Here is a 16,757-nt window from a genome sequence, read left to right on the forward strand (position 1 = left end):
CTTGAAAAATGAAGTACCTAAATGCCTGCATGCAGCAAAACCGAGGCACGGGCTGAGAAGTAGCAAATGGCATTTGCATCACACAGGTGCTAAGCAACAGCCACCTCCAGTAAGGAGTCAAATAACCTACCCTTGACATTCAAAGGCATTACCATCACAAACTCCTCCATCTTGGGCCACCATTGACCAAAAATTCACTAATACTGTGGATGCAAGAGCAGGTCCGAGGCTGGGTATTCTGCAACAAACGATTTACCTCCAGAAACTCTAGGCCAAGGCACAAAGTAGGACTGTCATGGAATCCTCTCTGCTTGTCTGAATGAGTACAGTAGAGTTTTGGATAATTTCAAGTTCTAAAAGAGTGAAGGTGGGTGGGTGGCCAGGAGAACAATGGAATAATAATGTTTTGGGGAACGGGGCGTAAAGGGGAACTTCAGTAGCAGATAGGCAGTGAACACTTTCTAGATTTCTGGGAAAAAATGTGTGCCAGCAACCAGAGGAAAATCACTAGTATCTCACAGTCAGTATTATTTACTTAGTGCATGCTTTAATTTTATTAAGAGAAATGAGTTAATGCCCAATGCAGAGGAAGTAATGATTGGAATCCTACTGAACAGTTTTCAGCCACAATTATTGTTTTCTCTTGAGATATTAAACAGTTATGGTTATAGTGTGCTGTCTGGGAGTGTGAGAATAACCCACACCAAGTGATTGTTAAAATGTGGATAATTGGGCAATTATCCCCCAATGGAAAGGAACATATAGAATATCAATCTTCTTTCATAATCAGATGTTACATTAAACCATTTGAGAAAATCAAAGTGTTAACATTAACATTGATGCTAATTTAAACGTCATTTGGAGAGCATTTCATTGTCATGCTGATAGGCATAAAAAGGCAGATTTAAGAAGAAGAAAATGAAAATATACAAGGATCAAACACAAGAAGGCATTGAAAGATTAGATTAAAAGTATCACAGAGAATAAACTTTAGAAAATAAGAAGTGTGCACAATTAGTGAGCATTCAAGTTTGCAAACAGAAAATTTGTTTTGCTTTTTGAAAACTGCACTTCCGAGGAAATTAATAAAATAAAAGACCATTGCAGCTGAGTAAAGCAGAGCAAAGGAAAGAAGCAAATGAAACATAGGACTGAGAGCTATGTATATATCTCTATCTCTCTTTCTCTCTATATCTTAAAAAAACAGGAAAGGGCATTAAAGTAGTAATCTGTACTAGTACAAAAAAAGGGCAAAAACCTGCATTTTAAAAAACATACAAAATCCAAATAAATACTTTTAGTCATTTTGGTTCCAATGTTAAACAAATTATTTAGATTATATAATTAGGAGCAGTACTTGGAACTACAACATTATAAATGCTTTCTCAATATTTGAAGATAGGAGCTGCAGACATAAATTTTAGACACAAAATCAGTTGGCCAAACATCCATTGTGTAGAAAACACTTGAAGACCTTATAAGGAATCCTCTCAATATTTACCAAAGAGCACCAAGAGCATAAACTGTTATCATTACTCATACAAGCAGGGGGCCAACATCTCAGTAAGCTGCTGGAATTCTTTGAGGAGGTAACTAAGTTATTGCTACCCAGTGGAAATGGTTACAAGAAGAAACACAAAACTGCATTTCAATTAACACTATCTTTCTCAGGATATCACAAAGTGTTTCAATGAACCAACCACTTTCAAGATCTACCACTGAAGAAGTTGTGTCTAAACCAGCTTATTAATTGTGCTGAAAAGGAGTTGGCATCAGAAAGGAGGAAGTAAGGTTATTGGAAAATTTTTTCTTAAGATTATCATTTGATGAATTCTACACTGTGTGATCAGATGGATCCTTTGAGAAAGAAAAGCATGGGGGAGGGAGAAGGGGGAAAGCAGAAAAAGGTAGCAGTAGATCTGATATGACCTCTATTCTTGCACTATTAATAAATTATATTAAAGGAGAATATTACTTGCAATGTGAGACACAAGGAAAGAAGAAACAAAGGCTTGGATTGTTACATCATTATAACCAACTAAGACTTTTAAAATATAATAATATGCAACATTGTAGCAAATCTGTGCACAACAAGGGACTTCTAAAAACAATGAAATGAATGACCAAATCATATGTTTTAATGAAAATTAAATCTACAATAAAAACAGAAAATGCTGGAAATACTCAGTTCAGGCCGCATCTGTGGGAAGAGAAATAGAGCTACATTTCAGATTGAAGGTCCTACATCAGTACTGGGAAGGAAACCAGTTTTAGTAATATTAGATGAAGGATAAATATTGACCTGCATATTAAGAAGAATGGCAATGGGATCTCTGATGTGGGTCTGAGAGGACAGGTGGAACCTCAGTTCAACAATTCATTTCAGAAAGAGTGCAAATTTTCTGTATAGTGTGTTTGCTGACCATGAATGAATTTCCAGACAAGAGTATTCATCATTAATGAAAGTATAACCAGAAATGAAAGTAAGCCAGTATGGGCCAGTGCAGAAAACTGTTAGATTTTATTAATCTTTGGGTGCACTGTGATTACAATACAAATGCATTAAAAATGTAAACAGAAATTTGCAAATAATTCTGATGATTATTACAACCACACAAACACACTGTTTTCAAAAGGTTATGATGATTCAAAATGTTATTGCTAGTTTAAAATTGATTAACTATAAGCTTTGCAATTAAATTTCTAGTGATTTACTAGAAGGTACAGGCAGTGCTTCAATAACTGTTATGGTTCACTAGGCATTCCCTCTCCTTTCTATTTCAATTGATGCATTAAAATAGCACTGATAATATTAAACTGAAGCATCAATCATAATCTAAATTCTTTTTCAGTTTATTAATTAAAGTTGGATTCCTGATAAGATCAACCAATAAAAATATTGCAATAAATTATATGTCAAAGTGTTCTTTGCTTTAAATTTTAAAATATCAGCTGCTATTCTAGTGAAATCTGATTGTTTACCATGGTTGTAGAATGTTAAAGTTAATTAAGTTCTCAATTTTGCTATTGTAGATGAATCATAAAGAACAATGATAACTTATAACTGTAAACTATAGGAATATTTGTGGTTATTCACATTAATAGAATGATTGAAAAAAGTTGTTCAGTTTATGGTCCAGAAATGCAGCACAATAAAGATAATTATGTCATAAAGCAGAAGGAACTATTGCTTAGAATTTCATTCCAGTCAGTAGCTCTAAACATGCTGGTGACATCTGTGTATGGTGCTCTGTCTCCAAAATTCCCTTTGTTTGCTTAACTGGAAGCATAGTATAACATGCTAGCACTACTTCATAGCATGTTTAGCACTACCAGCTGGCAATGAGTTTCTAAGCACACATTTTAACATATAGGATTTGAGTACAAGAGTAGAGATGACTTGCTCCAATTATATAAGGCCCTAGCGATCTGCACCTGAAATATTGTTTTCAGGTCCAATCTTCCTATTTAAGGGGAGTGCAGTAAGTGTTCACCAGATTGATTCTTGGGAGGCTAAGAGGAGAGATTAAGCAGGCTGGGTTATACAATGTGAAGTTTAGAGGAATGCAAGGTGGTCTCAATGAAACATCCCAATTTACTACACAGGTAGACAGAGTAGATGCAAGCATGATTTTCCCCTGGTAAGGCTGTCTATAACCAGGGCCACTGTTTCAAACTAAGGGGTTCGATGATGAGATTTCTTCAGTAGATCGATGAGAAATTTCTTTGTCAGAAAGTTTGGAGATTTTGGAATTCTCTACCCAACAGAGCCATAGAGGCTCAGTCCGAGTATATTCAAGACAGAAATTGATAGAATTTTAAGATATTAAAGGGGAAAAAAAAAGTTACTTGATCTAGTGTTGAGACCCTAATTTTTTATGCTCCAATTAAAAATAATGCCTAACTTTTGAGAATGACAATAATCATCGGGCTGCTGTTCCTTCCCAACAAAAGTTTCTTTACTGTTTTTGTGGACCCCCTAATCTGAGCATAAATTCCCAACAACAGTGCAATAATGACCATATTTATATCTTTGTGATGTTGATCCCCCAAATTCATGCTCATATATGCCAGAATTCCTTGTTTGAATTTTTTCATTCAGTGTCAAAAAGTTCCAATCTTATCTGTTCAATCACAGCTATAAAATCTCTTGCAATAGCTTCTTTTAGCATCCTTGCACATTCACTTCTGGAAACTATTCAACCCCTGTGCTGGAGCTGATTTAATTAATGAAATTTGCTGAAATATTAGACCCTTTTGAATAATCTGGTCTCCTATTCACTTCAGAAACAGAATGTTCTAGTTATTTATAGTCTGGTTTGGCTATCCCACATCATCTGAAGTGATGCATGTCAGCGCCTTTATTTTTAAATATCTGAACTACTAGACCTGTAATAACACCACACAACATCAACATTATTATTAAATTCAACTGTCTTCAAAACTTGATCAGATTGAACTCATGACTAGGTTTTACATTATCATTCTCAAATAAAGCAGTTACTTACGATAGAAAAACATTAACATACATACATATGAAAATATAATATTAAACTATAATATTAAACTATAAAAAGCAAGCAACATATAAAAATATTTAAATGAAATATTGAACAAAAACACTAACACATACACAGAAAACTACGCAATCTGTGAAACTAGATGTCAATCTGTGTATGCAGTATTATGACATGGCTCTGGGTTGAGGTACAAGCTCATAGAATGTACAGCAGAGAAAAACAAGCATATGGAACACTAGCATGTGTTAGCTCTCACAAGGACCTACCCACTTAGGTTCATCCCATTGACATTTGCTGTACCCTTGTTTTTCTTTTCACAAATATTAATTGTCTTCTGTTAAAAAGCTATTATAAATTCTGTTCCATACTATTCTGTAGGTCAATCCATCTACTAGCCACCAATGCAAAATATTTCTCGTAACATCCAATATAATCTAAATCTAGTATTTATCTAATTTTACTCCCTTAACATTATTTTCAAATATTAATAGATGTAAAGAACCTCCTAACGGAATACCACAGGAGGGATTATAAAGGAGACAAGAGATTCTGCAGATGCTGGAATCTGGAGCAACACACACAAAATTCTGGAGGAGCTCAGCAGGTCAGGCAGCATCTATGGAGGGAAATAACTGTCAATGTTTCGGGTCGAGACCCTTCATCATCATTTTGGCTTTGGCAGACCAAAGCACGTGGGTTTAAATCAGGATACCTGGGTACATAAATATGTCTTGTATTTCACTGTGGATAGAAAGCTGAGGGTGATCTAAACAAGGCAGTTAATATAAAAACATTCACAAGGAAGAACTGGGAGAAACAATTTTTATTTTGCTGGATGAATCCAGACAGATTCAGAATGTTTAGAAGTGAAATAAGGAAGGATTTCCTCATACAAAAGAAACATGGAGATCTATCACCTGAAAGAGCAATTGAAACTTTCAATGTTCAGATACAGGATATAGATCAAAGATAGAATATGAAGTTAAGGCATAGATTAGTCTTGATTTAACTGACTGGGACAGGGGACACAAGCAGCTGATAGCCTACTCCTGTTTCAACGTTCCTATGATGTCATACAAGTGTCTCATCAATCTGAACACAGATAAAACACCCACCTCTAGGTTTTGCTGTTGAGTCCTCTTGTCTAGAAGTGTAACACATGAAGATGTATGGCAATGCATTATACCTAGATATTCGTAACATTAAGTAAATCTAAACAGTGGAAAGCTTGATGGCAATAATGAAATTTAACTATGCACTGAAGGTTATTTCTCCTGTCCTGAAAATACTGATTCACATTCAGTTGGGTTCCATTGGTTGTAAATGTCTTACATACCAATGCACATTTTAGCATTAGAAGTAGTCTATTAGGCCCTTCAAGCCTGCTCTACCATTTAAAAAGATCATGGCTGATCAGATTATAAACCCAGCTCTGCAGTCATGTCTACTCAGGATAATCTTTCACCCCCTCCCTAATTAAGAATCTATCTATCTCTATCATAAGAATACTCAAAGGCTCCATTTCTAATGTTTTTTTATGGAAGAGAGTTTCAAAGACTCTCAACTTTCTCAAAGAAAAAAAAGCCTCATCTCCCTCTCTCCTAGTTGCAGATTCTTCCACAAAAGGAAACATCCACCTTGTCAAGACCCCTCAGGATCTTGAATAGTTCAATTAAGTTGCCTTTCATCCTTCCAAGCTCCAGTGAATGGACTCATCTATCACCTGCCAGCTTGTGCTCCTCTTCCCCCCACCCCTCACCTTTTATTCCAGCTTCTGCCCCCTTCCTTTCCAGTCTTGATGAAGGGTCTTGGCCCAAAATGTCGACTGTTCATTTCCCTCCATTGATGCTGCCTGACCTATTGAGTTCCTCCAGCATTTTGTGTGCATTGTTCCAGTGAATGCAAGCCCAGCCTATCCAATCCACATTCATAAAATAATCCCTCCCGTCCGAGGTACAAGTCTAGTGAATGTTCTCTTAATTGCTTTCAACAGACAAACATCCTTCTTAAATATGGAGACCAATAGCATTCTAGATATTGTCTCAATAATGCCCTACATAACTGAAGCATCAAATGTTTTTTAATACTCAAACCACTTTTGCAATAGCATCAATGGGGCAAGAAATCTCTAGACTTTCCCCTTTCTAATCCAAGGGTTCTGAGGTTACCCAGACATCCCTCAACTGTTGTTCTGTAGAGGAAAAAAAAGAATCTTGCAGATTGGGATTCAAACATTGGGAATGTTCTATGTTTGTGTGACATTTAGTTTTTCCTGACCTTTTAGACATGCTTTGCTGGTACATGAAACTTTACGAGAACTCTTGAGAAATTCTCGAGACACAAGAGACTGCAGTTGCAGGAATCTGGAGCAAAAACTAAACTGCTGTAAGAAATCAGCAGTTCAAGCAGCATTTATAGAGGCAAATGGATGGTCAGTATTTCAGGTCAACACTCTGCATCAGGACTAGGTGTATAGAGGGAAGAAGATAGCCAGTGTATAGAAGTCAGAGGGAGGGGCGAGACAAAGGCTGGTAAGTGATAGATGGAACCAGATGAAGGAGAGATGATGGGCAGATGGAACAAGCTGGGCAAGGGGATAGAAAGGGTGAACCAAGGGAGGAAAAACCCAGGTGGCTAGGTATGTGGGTAATGACACCACCCCACCTGGTTCCATCTGCCCATCATCCTTCCCTTATCTTAGTTCCACCTATCACCTACCAGTCTCCTTCTCCACTCTCTCCCTCCCCTCACCAATTCCATCTACCTAACCTCCCCCTCCCTTTATCTTTTTCCACCTATTACCTACCAGCCTCCATCTCACCCCTCCCTCTCGCTTCTATGCACTAGTTATCTTCTCCCTTACACCCTCAGTCCTAGTGCAGGGTCTCAACCCAATATTTCGACCATTTCTTTGTCTCTACAGATGCTGCTTGACCTGCTAAGTTCTTCCAGTTTTCATCTTTATAAAGTTAAAAATAAAGTTTTTATTTTTTGATTTATTAAAGCATTTAATTTCAAAGAATATCCCTTCCATAACATTTCGTTTAAAAAAAAACTTGGGTGTAACCATATCCTTCTCCACCATTCACCAATATTAACAACAAAAGTTTAGTCTCCACATTTGCTATTATACGTGAAAATATGCATTATATCAGATAGTGAACTTTCTTCAGTACCTGCATCCAGTAAGCTTTGATCCACTTCATCCAGAGATGAACCTGTTTGGTCTGCCACCATGCTAACATGCTAAATAAATGGAAGAAAATCAATGTGTTTTCAACAAAGGTGGCAGAGTTAATATCTGAAACTGAAATGCAATTTTCTTTAGAAATCAGTTAATGAAAGATAGTTTCACTGCAAAGTAAACTTGAAGTTATTTCACATCATCTGGCAGCACAATACCAAATTTTAACTGTGCTGTAACTTACCAGTCTGCAGGTAAGTAGCATCATAATATTATGACTTCATTTCAATCAAAGTTATCATCCTGATGATTTCAAACCTATTTTGTTCTTTACAAAATAAAAATAACAATTACAAAGAAATACAATCAGCCAACTACTGACTTCCCAGAATAGTGCAAGTGTGGCCAAAAAGAAAACTTATTCTATATCTTTGCCAAAGAGTAAAAACTTGGATCTTAACGTGTGGCCATTAATAAAACTTTTTCAAAATAAAGTTGGAAAAAAATGATAATTATATAATCCTGCACTGAAGCTGTGTGTCAGGAACAGTGACCTGAAGTATTTTGTTTACCATACACAGTATGTGTGCAATAAAGGGAAATTATTTTATCCACAGATCTATTGATCTTTATTGGTATTTCATCTATTGGAGTTTAAACCAAAAGGTTTGTACCACAGTGATCAACATACATAGTTCACATTTCATAATGGGCCTTTTCTTTTTCTTTTTCTTTTATTTCATTCTTTTGCTCTATAAATTACAGCTGACAACTCAATGCCTTATCCAAGAGAAAATTAAGTCCAGATTTGAACAATACAGTACTTAAGAAACTACTGGCACCATATCCATTCCCAAATTTTAGTCCTTCAAAGTTTGTTTCCATTATACCTTATCATAACTGATCTCCAAGTACATGTCAAATTGGCTAATTACTTACTTTATTAATATATGCATTTTAAAATATCAAAGTTTGGTCATATCAGCACATTAGACAATGACGTGCATTCAGGCGACATTAAGATACTATTTCTGAGTATCCAATGCCACCATTATGTGAGCCTAATTTTAATATAAAACCCTTTCAAATGTTAATTCCAATGATTAATTTCAAGTAGCTAGATGTGATACACAAATCAATTATGGGTGTAATTGATAAGATTTTAAAGAAGTTATTGTGAGGGGCTCAAAGTTTTGCCAATTCACAAAATGCCACAACATGGAGCCATGGTTGACCTTAATGTGCTCTTTAAAGGGGCTGCCATACTTCAGTCTGCTAATGATAAATAACAAGTGAATCTATGCATCTAATGTTAAAAATTATACCACAATGTTCATAAATTCATTTGATATCTTAACTAGTAGATAAACCTTTATTTTAGACATAAGCTATGTTTAGGCATATTACTGAAAACATGCTTTAGCTATTTTTGCATTAAATCTTACTATAACCTAGCTCAACATCCTAGATGTTCAGTTCATGTAAATATAACAACATAAAAAATAGGAGCAGGAATAGGCCATCTGACCCATCGAGCCTGCTCCGCCATTCAATAAGATCATGGCTAATCTGGCTGTAGACTCAGATCCACCTATCTGCCTTTTTGCAATGACCCTTAATTCCCCTACTATGCAAAAATCTATCTGCATCTTAAATATATTTAATGAGGTAGCCTCCACTGCTTCCCAGAAAAGAGAATTCCACAGATTCACTACTCTCTGGGAAATGCAGTTCCTCCTCATCTCCGCCCTAAGTCTATTCCCCCAAATCTTGAGGCTATGACCCCTAGTTCTAGTCTCACCTACCAGTGGAAACAACTTTCCTGCCTCTATCTTATCTATCCCTTTCATAATGTTATATGTTTCTATAAGATCCCCACTTATTCTTCTGAATTCCAGTGAGTACAGCCCCAGGCAACTCAAACTCTCCTCATAGGGTAACCCCCTCATCTCCGGAATCAACCTGGTGAACCTCCTCTGCACCGCCTCCAAAGCCAATATATCTTTTCTCAAGTAATGAGACAAGAACTACACACAGTACTCCAGGTGCGGCCTCACTAGTACACTGTACATTTGCAGCATAATTTCCCTGCTCTTAAATTCAGTCCCTCCAGCAATGAAGGCCAACATTCCATTTGCCTTCTTGATAACCTGTTGCACCTACAACAGGTTGTCAGGTGGAGAGAAGGTTGGCAGTGGGTAGATTTGGTTGTCAGGTAGAGGGAAGGTTGGCAGTGGGTAGATTTGGTTGTCAGGTAGAGGTAGGGTAAAGGCTTGGTTGCCACAAGGGTGGGTTAGTAGTTGGGGAGTACAATTGGTAGTCAATATGGGATCAGTGCTCTAGGGATGGAAAGTTAGATCAAGTGACCAGATCAATTGTCACAGTTTCGGATAGGCAATCATCACAGCTTCAGGCACTGTGGAAAGCATGCCTCGGTAGAGGAGCAGAGAATAGTATGGACCATGCAAGACTCCAAGAAGATTATGGAATTGGCTTCAGGTGGCCTTGCACATTGTTGGGTATCAATGGAAAATCCAGAGCTCTCGATGCATTAGCTCATCGGAGGCACAGAGGACCCAAAACAGAAAATGTGAATTGTGCAAGCTCACATGAGGCTGCTGACACATAATGTTCCCTCAAAAATAAACATTCCTTGAAAAAACCAATCATCAAAATGTTTACTACTCATTTGATTGACATGGACAGGATAAAACACCCATCCACCATTTGGCTTCAAATGCCATATGAAAATGCAATTTTCAAATCAACGATACTCTTAAGAAAAAAAAAATCATTAGGATTCCATGTACTTTATCTGAACGATGAAAGCTCAAAGAAATGAGTGTAATATTCAAATCTAATTCAATGGAGAATCAATGAATCCATTACCTCAACACAGGCCTTCTTGTCTAAGTTTCCTGATGACTGACCATCTTCACAGGTAAACATCTCAAAACAAGATCCTGCTTGAAAAAAGTAAAAGAGAATTCTAATAACTTTGGCAATTAAATGTTTGGTTGTAACCTCCCAGAAGTAAGATTTTACCTTTTCTGGATGTCTCAATTTTTTTCTGCACCAGCCAATAAATTCACCCGCATTGTATATTAAAACCTTGTTACACCCTGTTTAAGTAAGGAGCCTGTATTCACAGGATAACAGATTTCATTTAACCTTTACCTAGAATTATATTAAGATTAAATTTTACAACTTAAATAGGTCAATAAGCGTGGTGTATGTCACCCATTCTTATTACATTTCACCCCATCCTTCCAAATACTTCCAAAAACATTCAATTCCTTCAGGTAATTTTACATTCTCAATTCTGCCCATGCGTTACCCCTGAATTCCTGATTACACTAGGGCTACCCACAAATGGAAACATACTCTTCACCTTATTGAATTCCTTCATGATTTTAAAGACCTCTATCAGGGTACCTCTCAGTCTTCTCTACCAGTCTGTCCCCAAGGATTCACCTTTTTAGTTCCCCCACTTAATCATTATGCAGAGAACCCTCCTGGAAAGTACAAGTGTCATCATTGTAAATCTTTCCTGCACTCTCTCTGCTGCTTTTATTTCATTTTGTAAAATGGAAATACTTCAACCATTTTTAAAATTAATTATCAAGTCACCAACCTGAAAAAATAACTTTGTTTCACTCTCCACTGACGCTGCCTGACCAGATGAGTATTTCCAACAATTTTTGTTTTTATGTCAAAATGATTGCATTCAGGTATGCAAGAAATGAAAAAAAAACTGTAAAAACCACTCATTACCTAACAGAGACTAAGAAGCATAATCTGATTCTAACTGTGACTTAACTCATTTGGTCTCACCATATTAGGGACATTCCCTTTATTCTATCCAAACCTCCCTCACCTTCTCTGCTACTGAAAACTAACTCACTTTCTCTCGTTCCCAGTTCTGATGCAGGATTATTTTGATGCAGAAACACTAATGCTATCTGACTGGCTGAGTGTTTCCAGCATTTTGTTTTTATTTCAGATTTCCCATCTACAGTTTTTATGATTTTTAAATGCTCTTGATATCAGAGGGTTGCAACCCATGCGTATTGCATATACATTTTTTTTTAAATCACATGCGTTGGAGTTAGAATCTGAGCAATCTGTGGCAATTCTAGAATTTTGGACAGAGGACAGTGGAACAAGATGGCTAAGAAATTATGTAGTAATCACGGAGAAAAGTGAAGTGCTCAGCATCATTGCTAAAAATGCCTGCAACTTCTGCTATGCTGACATGTGCAGTTTAACATAAAAGATACTTCCACTAATGTTTTATAACCAACACTGATTCATTGATTTGACACAAACTTTTACTTTACGTAAACTATTTTCACTGCAAAAATCCCAGGTAAGCCTTGTTTTATCAGAGGTAACAAAGTTTTTAATAACACACTCGGTTATAATTTCTGCTGAATAATGTGTCTGGGCCTGAAAAACTAGTTTTACAAATGTGCTGTTTATTCCCCAAGAACATAAAAATTGTACGTTTAAAATCATATTTATAAAATTTATTTCAGTTCTCTTCAACCTCAATCTTTATGCTGCTCTCTATGCAAATTAAAATATGGACTGCAAATTTTTGAATGTCCTCATAGTTAAGTTGGATACGGCCTCATCCCTGGGAAAGGTTTCATCCAGTATTTTGCATTTAATGAATTGAAAATTATAACCTATACAAGAAATACAATTTTATTTTAAAACATTGACAGGAAATTCCAATCCTATGGTTCATACCAGTGCCATAATAATAATTAAATGCAGAATTCTGGCTCCACCCAGCTAAAAGGTCCAGCGCCAGTCAAATAAGTTAGTCTGTCTTCTGTGAACTGTGGCAAACATGGCAATCTTTTTTTAATTCAGTTCTCTATCCAGAGCAAAATACTTGACACCAAAGTATCATTTTACCTTACAGATAACATATCTGTTTTATGCAATTGATGCTTATAGATGCAGATCCAATCTTGCTTCAGAGTTGTTTTAGTAATGAAATGTATGGCTTTGGTCTGCTACCCTGCCACCCTCTCCCACCCACTGCCACCAGGGGGCTCTGGTTTCAGAGCTATTCTCCTACTAGAATAGCTCTCAATACTGCAGAAATGTCTGCCTTCCCAACAATCAAGAAATAGTCTCCACAAAAGCAATCACATCTTGCCTGCAAAGAAATCATTCAATCAGCTTGTGCACAAGATGTCTGAGATAATAGATTGGGGTTTAGAATTCCTCTTGTGAGGTTAAACATCTTGTGCTGCACAAACAAAGCTTATGCAAAAGTTAATCATATCTTTTGTGTGCTTTGGGCAGTTCTATAAAATTCACTTCCAGCTCTGTATACGCACAAGGCTCTGTATTTTATGCCAATTGACAACCAATGATGTCAATTAGCATACAATCACAGCTTGAATACGAAACTTTGCACAATATACCTCAGCTGATGAACAGCACGTGAGGTTGTCCACTTCAATATGAAAAATAAAAAGTGAAATAAGGCAAACTATTTCTAATTCTGTTTTCTATCCAGAGCAAGGTACTTGACAAAGTGTCATTTTACCTTACAGATAACATATCTGTTTTATGTAATTGATGATTATAGTTGCAAGTCCAATCTGGTTTCAGAGTTGTTTTAGTAATGTTAATCGGAGGACTACAGAACGCATCCACACAAAGGAATCCTTGTACACATGAAACACAGAAAGTTACTATGCAGGTACATCAAGCAATGAAGACAAATGGATCTTTGGGCTTTATTGCACATGGGATGAAAAATAAAAGTAGGGGAGCACTACTGAAACTCAGAGTTTGGTGAGACTACACTTGGAGTACTGTGTACAGTTTTAGTCTCTTTATTTAAGGAGTGATATACCAGAATTGGAGGAGGTGCAGGGCATGTTAACCGGGATGTAGAGGTTGTCTTATGAGAAAAGGTTGAGCAGCATTTACCGATGCTCTTTGGAGTTTAGAAGAATGGGGTGGCTGCTTTGAAACACGAGATTCTGAGGGAGCTTGGCAGGGTAGATACAGGGAAGAGGTTTCATGGGAAAATCTAGAACTAGGGGGTTAATATTCCAGAATTAGTGGTCACCCATTTAAGATTGATGTGAGAAGCCTGCAAACCTTCAGAATTCTCAATCCCAAAGGGACAAAGCAGACAGATTTTGAGTCTGGAGGAGTCAAGTGTAATGAGGAACACAAGTAGGAAAGTGGAGCCGAGGTCAAAATTGGTTCAGCAACAATCTTATTGAATGACGAATCAGGCACTAGGGGCCATATTGCCCATCTTCTAATTCTTAAGTAATTGTGTTCTTCCCAGAGGTCTTAAATGTAGGTTTTCAATGTAGACTTAAGCCAGGACATTGCCCCCGAGTCTGAGACATCAACCTTCTTAAAGGCAAGTTTTATCCTGTTATCCAAAATGATCACCTCAGTGATCAACCTTTTCCTGAAACCCCACAATCACTTCCTGCTGATGTCCTTCATAGCAACTCCCATCTGTGTCCTTAACAACCTTCCTCCTCTCCCACTAATTGTTTCAGAACCTCAAATCTTCCTTCTAACGCAATTCTTTTTCCCAATTTTTCACTGAACTTCACCTAAAATCATTTCAATCTCCTCCCTCACCTGATCAATAACCTCAGCTGCAATCTTCTTTTCAACCCTTCCTCTGATATTCGTCCCAGCCACCCTAATCTTTTACTCAGCAGTGCCCATCTTCTGCTCAGTCCATTTACAGTTTCTTTCATTATCTGCATCTACTCTCCCAATGATCTCACCTAGAAATATGTATGCCTTGCAAATTTTCCCCAAATTACCTCCCTCAGAATCATCACCCTGTATTCTCTCTACAAATCATCTCTACACCCTTTAATGTACTTTTCATCACCCTCTCCAGATCTCCAATCAGGCAAGGCCAGTCCTACCAAGCCCAAAATGCAGAATTTCTGCAGTAAAAAATAAACTGCCAAAAGAACTCAGCAGCATCTGTGGAGGCAAAAGAATGGTCGACATTTCGGGTCAAGACCCTGCATCAGGACTGAGAATTTAGAAGGAAGATAGCCAAGGTACAGAAATGAGAGGGAGGAGTGAAGCAGAAGCTGGTAGGTGATAGGTGGAACCAGATGAGACGGGGGTGACAGGCAGATAGAGTCAGGTGAGGAAGGGAAGGGGTAAGGGCAGACCGAGGCTGGTTGATGGTTGTTGGGACCAGAGAAGGGAGGGACGATGGGCAGATGGAACCAGTTGGAGGAGGAATATGAAAGATAAACCAAGGGAGAAGAAACCCAGGTAAATAGGTATGTGGGCGATGAACAGATGGAAACGAGGTGGGGTTGGGGGTGGGGGGGGGGGCGGGAATGAAACAGGAAACCAGCAAGACTTGTAAGCTAAAACTTGAAAAATTCCTATTAAAAAGGAAAATTAGTTTGCTTGATCCATTAATAGACTCATTAGACCATAATTAAAAATTAAAAAGCTGGAAACAACACCGACCACTCATTGTCTACTTGTTTGCTGCTCAAGTTATAATCAATATAATTTCCTATCCTACTAAAGATTAAGTTGCCTATGATGTGGAATAATTAGGAGAGACAAGATTGACAATAACATTAGATATGAGGCTGTGGAATTAAACAAATATTTGCTCCTAATGAAATTCCAAAATCATCAGAACTTTTGGAGGTATTGTTCATGGGGCAATAGATTAGGGAGATAGGGTCAAATACTGTCCAAGGGAACTTGGGGTTCTGGGGAACTGGCACAGAGAGGGAGATATTTTACAACGTTCTGCCCAACAACAAACAACATAGTTAAGCAATGTTTACAATTTAACAAGAAATACAATCCGTTAACACATAGGAAATATAGTTCCATGTTTCACAACCTTCTAAACTAATTCCCAGAAAAAGCAAAGAATTTTGGCACACAACACATGATTAAGAATAGCCAAGGAACTTCTAAATAAAGTCTTCTAAAAGCAAAGCAGTTAACTTTGGAAACAGAACTATTAACTTATAACATCATAATACAAAAAGAATGCAGTTGTTTCTTTGGGTACTATCCATGAGGAGAAATAATAGTTGTGACAGAATTCACAAACTAATTCAGAGCAAATCAACTCACTTCATTTTTGTAAAGGATAGATAATTTGGACAAATTCTAACAAACAGGTTTTTCTGTACGTGAACTAGCTAAGCAAACACTCTGATGGAAGTGCTCATGGTCTGTACTGACATCCGTATGGCAAAGAAATGGCAAAAGTGAATTTGGCCATGCCACTGTGACGTATCTTGGTTATGTTGTAGGTCAAGGCAAGCAAGCTCCTGTTCAGGCAAAAGTTCAAGCAATATCTGAGTTCCCTATTCCCACAGGTACGAGGACTGTTAGAAGATTTTTGGGAATGGTTGGATATTACCGAAAATTTTGTAAAAATTTTGCTGATATTGCTCTTCCCCTAACTAATCTTCTGAAGAAGGGAGTAAAGTTTGTTTGGACAGATTCTTGTCAAGAAGCATTTGAGAAGCTGAAAGCCATTTTATGCTACCATCCTGTGCTCAAAACACCTGACTTTGAAAAGCCATTTTCATTAGCAGTAGATGCCAGTGATGAAGCTGCAGGAGCTGTGTTATTGCAGAAGGGTGACCTTGATGATATTGACCATCCTGTAGCTTACTTTTCAAAGAAATTTAATGAGCATCAAAAGAATTATTCCACCATAGAGAAAGAATTACTGTCGCTTGTTTTAGCCTTGCAACATTTCAGTGTATATGTTTGCACCGCTCAGAAACCATTGACTGTGTATACAGACCATAACCCATTGGTGTTTCTGAGCCGAGTCAAAAACAAGAACAGAAGGCTGTTAAACTGGAGTTTAATTTTGCAAGAGTTTGATCTCATGATAACTCACATTAAAGGCAAAAATAATGTGATTGCTGATTGTCTTTCCCGATGTTAAATGGGAAACATGTATCTGTACTAATCTGATAGTCTGTAGTTGTGTAGCTCTTGCATAAAATAATAAACACGATATAACATAAACATGA

At 37.3% G+C, this 16,757-nt stretch overlaps 1 protein-coding gene across 7 annotated transcripts in view; it reads right to left on the bottom strand.

The window, feature by feature from the left end:
- arhgef28a (Rho guanine nucleotide exchange factor (GEF) 28a) overlaps positions 1 to 16,757 on the bottom strand; it is a 283,580-nt gene that overhangs the window by 172,901 nt on the left and 93,922 nt on the right. For 5 of the 7 annotated variants that reach the window (XM_052019928.1, XM_052019924.1, XM_052019925.1 and 2 more), the window contains exons 8-9: positions 10,594 to 10,670; positions 7,697 to 7,766 (exon numbers count right to left, since the gene is read on the bottom strand). The exons of 1 other annotated variant lie outside the window; for it this stretch is intronic. In XM_052019928.1, coding sequence (XP_051875888.1) covers positions 7,697 to 7,766; positions 10,594 to 10,670 — 147 coding nt within the window. The remainder of the gene's footprint in view (positions 1 to 7,696; positions 7,767 to 10,593; positions 10,671 to 16,757) is intronic. One more of the 7 variants, XM_052019922.1, reaches the window with a different exon arrangement.

The sequence above is a fragment of the Pristis pectinata genome, chromosome 7, assembly GCF_009764475.1.
Source record: "Pristis pectinata isolate sPriPec2 chromosome 7, sPriPec2.1.pri, whole genome shotgun sequence".
NCBI classification, from domain to species: domain Eukaryota; kingdom Metazoa; phylum Chordata; class Chondrichthyes; order Rhinopristiformes; family Pristidae; genus Pristis; species Pristis pectinata.